The sequence below is a fragment of the Manacus vitellinus genome, unplaced genomic scaffold, assembly GCF_001715985.3.
Source record: "Manacus vitellinus isolate BGI_N305 unplaced genomic scaffold, ASM171598v3 scaffold_0_pilon, whole genome shotgun sequence".
Classification (NCBI taxonomy): domain Eukaryota; kingdom Metazoa; phylum Chordata; class Aves; order Passeriformes; family Pipridae; genus Manacus; species Manacus vitellinus.
The window spans coordinates 18485034-18491033 of NW_021938789.1; the positions used below are offsets into that span (position 1 = coordinate 18485034).

At 37.0% G+C, this 6000-nt stretch overlaps 1 protein-coding gene across 1 annotated transcript in view; it reads left to right on the top strand.

Moving 5' to 3' along the window:
- The window catches only part of LIMCH1 (LIM and calponin homology domains 1), a 111792-nt gene extending 106522 nt beyond the window's left edge, over nt 1–5270 (top strand). Inside the window, exon 33 of the mRNA XM_029963001.1 lies at nt 2191–5270. Coding sequence (XP_029818861.1) covers nt 2191–2216 — 26 coding nt within the window. The 3' untranslated portion in view covers nt 2217–5270. The remainder of the gene's footprint in view (nt 1–2190) is intronic.
- Nucleotides 5271–6000: the final 730 nt, after the last annotated feature.

Here is a 6000-nt window from a genome sequence, read left to right on the forward strand (position 1 = left end):
CTTCAGGCCTCCCTTTTGCAGACAAAACGGTCATGTAAAATATTAAGAACATTCTGTAACTTGTAGTAAATCCTTGTAGTGGCATCCCCAGACATGTTCTAAATAGTGTTGAATGCCATAGATTTTGAAGAATGAGACAGACAATTGCTTGTCAGAAAAAGACTTGATGCATTTTGCTACCTTAGAGCAGGTCATCTGAATGTCCTTCTGAGTCCTGGATTTCTGTGACTGATACCAAATTACTAGAGCATTTCAGCTTCACACTGATGTCACAGTGATATAAGATGGGCAGTGCTCATGCTGGCTTCCGCTTTGTGGACAACAGTAAGATGCAAGAAAAAACAGCAGGAGTAATTGTTGTCTTCCTGTTAAATACTATTGAGTATATTCACTGCCTTCAGTTCCGACTGATAAGTGAAAATATAGAGCTCTTTTCGCTTAATATTTCCCTTGTCCTCTCTCAAAAGCAGTGGCTGTAAAAATCCAGTAGTAGGAAAGGTACCTCCATAAGCTGTGCAGAATAACAATGGGTACGTTTTTCTCTAATGCTTCAGGAAAGAGATATTTCCCCATCAGCAGAGCTAGAGGGTGCTATTGTATAACCATTTGTTTGGTGATATTTTATTTTTTTTTAAATTCTGCTAAGAAATTTAGCAACTTTTTATTAGTTATTTAACCTGACATATTTAGAAATAGCTTTTCTCCTTCAGGCTTGGTACTGTAAACCTTCCTCATGTGGATGAGATCCTGACTGTAAAATGCAGGTTTGCACATCCATCTTTACACAAAAAAGAGATGAAGGTGGTAAAAGTCATAATTTCCTTTTCTTCTTAATCCTTTTTGCTTAAAAAAAAAAAATTGAGGTCCCTTAAGGATAGATGAAGGCTCAAATAAATTATTTATCATCTTATATTCTGTAGAAATCACCGTCTCCATCATCATTTGTACAGCAGTGTTGCTAGAAAATGCATTACGGAGCTGTGTACAGTGTTTCATGCAGTAATGTTTTGCATTTTACGTACCTAGCAGAATGGTGAGCAGGTCCATGACAGAGGGAATAGGCTTTGAGGAAATGTATAGTTTCTGGAGAATAATAATGGCAAGGGGTCTGTCTTTTTTACTACAAATTGCCTCTTCCTTATGTGTTCACTCCTCATGCAAAAATCTCAAAATTCAGTTGGTTGAATTTAAGTTACATTGACTGTTGTTGACAATTCAAAGGGATTCTATGTGATTTTGATAGAACTGCATATATGGCTAGTTTCTAATTTTTAACTAAAATTTGATGGACTGCACACCTGAAACGCAGAACAAATTGGTACAATGCCAGTGTTTTGCCTTTGAGTTCTGTGAAGAGTGATGCAAAATGTAAAATCAGTTGGTTGATTGCATGGCTTGTACCTTCATGCCCACATGGCTGCGTCTGAAAACCTGTGCAGCAATGTGCACAACTGACAGTCTCTGACCAACTCAGAATTAATCAGTATTGGTTTGAGATGCTTATGGACTCAGTGAAATATTTTGGCTGCCAGAAACTTATTTGAAAATGTGGATTATTCTTTTCAAAATAAATCATCAGAAATCTTGAGAAAAGTGTGAAAGATTATGTAGTGGTCCAGGGTTCAAAATATTTCTGTTTTTCAGATAAAAGTGGGTGAGGTTTTAGTGGTACATTGTTTCTGTACAACAGAACCTCATAAGGAAGGAAACTCAGTATTCAGTGTCAAATACCAGGAATAGTTACGAGTTTGTGAGTGTCAAAGTCAAATGCAAAAAGTGAATTCATGAGATTCCCTATATGGCCAATTAACACAAGGGGTCTATATTACCATGTGACACAAACTAGGCATAGCTGAAGATGACTCGTCAGCCCTTTGCTTGACTATTTTGCCCCTGCAGAGCCTGAAATGAAACAAATAAACCCACAAGTACTTTGGGAGTAAAATAAAATAAAAGTTTCTGCAGAATGCATTCATCACATGGTAAGGAAAATATATTTCCATTGGAGTTATGCTGAATCCTTCTTTGTACTTAGTGCCCCAACTCTGCAGGAGGAAGAAAAAGAAGGGCACAAATAATACATAATTCCAGATGCAATTTTTTGAATTGTAGAGATCATGTGAGGAAAAATCTATATTTGTTTGTTAAAATTTGTCAACAAATGACTTGTTTTGGTTTTGTTTTACCCAGCTGCTGGACAGCCAACTACATTGTGACATGACTTTCAGTCCTAATAACTTTCAAGAAGGAACTCTCTTCTCGTATGTATCGGCTGCCTCCAGACAATCACTTGTAAAAGCTTGAATCCATGGACATGATGGCTCTCATCTCGTTTTTAAAAACTCACAAAAAAGCTGCACCTGCTCCTTTGAAATGCAATATGTTGGTTTTTGCTTTCTTAAGAAATTTGCAAATTATGTATGACCATGTTTGGGAAGGCAATACCTAAGTAGTACAAAAAAAAAAATCTCACCTTTCAGGTATGCTCATGATTTCCAGTCTGTTACCTTGTCCTTTTGAAAGTAATAAGAAAATAAACATGCAATAAAGCTGTTTTGTTTTAATATTTCTAGGAATTAAAAAGTTTAAGTTTACAGAACCTTTATAGAATATGCCAATTCAAACTGAGAAGTAATTTTAAGATAGTATCTAATCAGTGCATTTGAAAAACAACTAAACATCACAGCACGACCTCTCTGTTATAACTGAAGCTATAACTTTTTTTATACAGAGACTAGTTTGATAATACATCCTGTAATTCTGAAGCATTTTGTGTTTATATTACCTTCAGTGGAGGGTAGGAGTTATACAAATAAATTATTGCACCTTTAGCGATAGGATTTTTTGTTTGTGTACCTCAAGTAATGTTCATGACTATAGCTTAATATTCTCTCAAATAAAGATTCCTTCATTAAACCTAAAGACTGCATACCATTAACGATGGCAAGATTCCCATCAGGAGCAATCCTTCTTACTAAGTTCAGCAGCCTGTGTTGTTGCTAAACTCAATGAAAGATGATGTGGGGGAGACGCAGCTGAGTTGTGAGTCTCCGTGCTGCAGTTTGATACTACGGTGAAGCTTTTCTCTTTGGCATGTAAATTGCTAATCAAGGGTTCACCTTGGTTTGAGGTCTGCTCATTCACTTGCAAATATTGCACTTGGTTGAAATCTCGTGCAGAGAAACACATGTGGTTTGGGTTCTCCCCAGAGCAGAGAATTAGACAACCTTGAGCCATCCACCCAAAATAAGTCAGCAAAAGCCAAGAGTGTGGAAAGCAGGCAGGGAGGAGGCTGACAGCAACAGGCAGAAAAACTACCTTGCCTGTATTTGGGACAGTTTTCCTTTGTGCTCTTTGATTAGGCATGTGCTCCTTACTAAAGTGATCCAGCAGCTCATTGAAACAGCAGTTCAGCAGTTATCTACAATAAAATAAAAAAGTTAGGGAACATGTTGCATCTGTAATATATCCTAGCACTTTTTGGTAAACAGTTACTGGGAATATCCCGTTTTAGCTGTTCATTATACATCTTAAAATGGAGGGAAAAAATTTACTTGTTCTGCCTTAAAACCATGATAAATCTAAATGGAGGTTTCTTTTATCTATGTGCATATCTGTTGTCCTTTGATGTGTTGGTAAATGGAAATTAAATAGTTATTAGGGAAGCAATAATTTTGAGGTTTTCTCTAGGTAGCAATTATTTATTCAAATGCTAGACAGCTGCTTGCATATGAGTTACATAACCATGCAAAACTGCGTGTCATTGAATACCCACATGCGATGTTGTTGTTGGAGGACATTGTGACTATCTGCTGGAAAGTTACATGTTACTTCCTTACTATTGTGCCTTAGAAAATGCGAAGCTGTTGCACACAGTCAGCGATGACTTAGGGATGCAATAAATCCAACAAGCTGAAGTCCTTTATGGAATTCACCCGGGGAATATTTTTAAGTAAAAATAAAATAAGTCAGACAAATGTTTTGGAACTAAAAGTGATATCCAATATTTTGATCAACAACCTGCATGACTTACTGTTAAAGGGTTTTAATAATGAAGATGCTTACTCTTTGCATGTGGTCATTGTAACATTTTCCCGCAAAGAATGTGTAACATGAAAATTCGAGAAACAGATTTTGTAACTGACTTGGTACATCTCTATAACTCCATGCGCTGCATTAAGGATATGTGAATATATGATGTCTGAACCTAATTTTTAAACAAGACCATGCATGCCTGTGTGTCTGTTTGGTATGAGTCACTACCGCTGCTTCACCCATGTGGTAGAGTTAGATGTGCAAATCGGTCCCCAAGTGTATAAAAAGGGCTGGTTGTCACAGAGGTTCGATCTGCTTCTCATTCACATAGGGGTGAAGTGCCCAAAAGGCTTAGAACCATGGTTGGCATAAAGTGCATGGGCAAGGGGTGGGGTGGGGGTTTGTGTCACACTGCAGACACACCAGTGGGTCTCTGGAGTTGCTTAGAAATTGATCCCCGTGTCTATCAATAGTTTCGTATATGCATGTTTTAGCGAAGTTGATTGTATGTAAAGCAAAATGAAGCAGCGTTCGATGACGAAGATTTTTCCCACTAATGAACATCTGTTCACCAGCACAGAATAATTTCAACAGTTTTCTAAATTGTGCTTGCCAACAGCTTATGTTTAATTTTATATTCCCTTCCGAATCTTCAGAATACATGGTAAATTCATTCAGGGTAAGATTTTTTTTCCTTTTTTTTCCAGTTTAAACACATAAATGTGATACATTGCTAATCAGGAACTGTGAGCACAGAAAAAAATAACACTTTCCTACATTTGAACCACAATGTAAATGTATTTGTTGCATAAATGATTTATTATTAATAAGCAAATACAATATATGTAATGGGTTTTAGATCTTTTGGAATTTATTTAGCCTCTTACTATTTCAGAAAACCTGAACAGGTGTCATAACCCATCTGTATTTTACAAGCCCATTTTCCATGGTGTACTTTTTCCTTACTCTTGCTATGTAGTATTATTGATGCAGTACGTCTGTAGTTCTCAATGAATGTCCTAAAGGTTGGTGAACCAGAAGGGGACCATCCTTATCTGCATGTCCTTTCAGGGACAAGGATTGCTGTCCTAGCTGGGGTTAATGTTGAATACCAATTATGCTAATCTTTATTTTATTTATTCTAAAATGCCTCTGGAAATTAGGAAATCTTGTCTAAAATGCAACAGCTTTTATAGTAAATGTATGTTTATAAATAAAATGTTGATTACCTTTGATGGAATTGATTTTACTTACTGTAACTAACTTCTATTGCATGCAATGTGTCTGTGAATTTGAATTGCAGAGTAGAGGCTTCTGCGTGGTTGGGGTAGGCTGAGCCAAGCTATGTTCACCCGGACTTAGTATATGAGATGAGACAAAAAAGGACGTGGTTGAAATGAGAAAATACACTGTGGGTTGCCACTGTAAGCTGTAGTCCAGTATTCACAAGAGCACATGTACCTATCGTGACAAAAGGTGAGCAGAGAAGGCTTTCTGTGAGTCAAACCCAAAGTTCTCAGAAGAACTTTCATCAGTGTTGATGGACTGTAGTTCAGACTTTCCCTCAACAAAGCATTTTATATATGGCAATGCTAAATATATGAGTGGTTTATTCCATTTCCACGTAGCAAAGATCCTTGAGTTTGTGCTTAGTTTTGCATGTGCTGAGGTGTCTCACTAATTCTTGAACATCAGCGTGTGTGACTTGTTCTGTCAGAAGCAGAAAGTTCTCACAAAACTTTAAACTAATAACTACCTCTTCTTCTTCCTTTTAATTGGGTCTTAAGTGGATGATGGGTTTGGGTTTGTGCCAGGAGTGCATCTTGGCATTTAGATGAGTCATGGGGAAGTACTGAATTTAATTTATTTTATTAATTAATTTTTAATCTGATGTCTTAGTAGCGATGGTAGTGGTCGTACATTATTTCTGTATGTCCATCTCTGGACAGAAGGCCAGCATTCTCT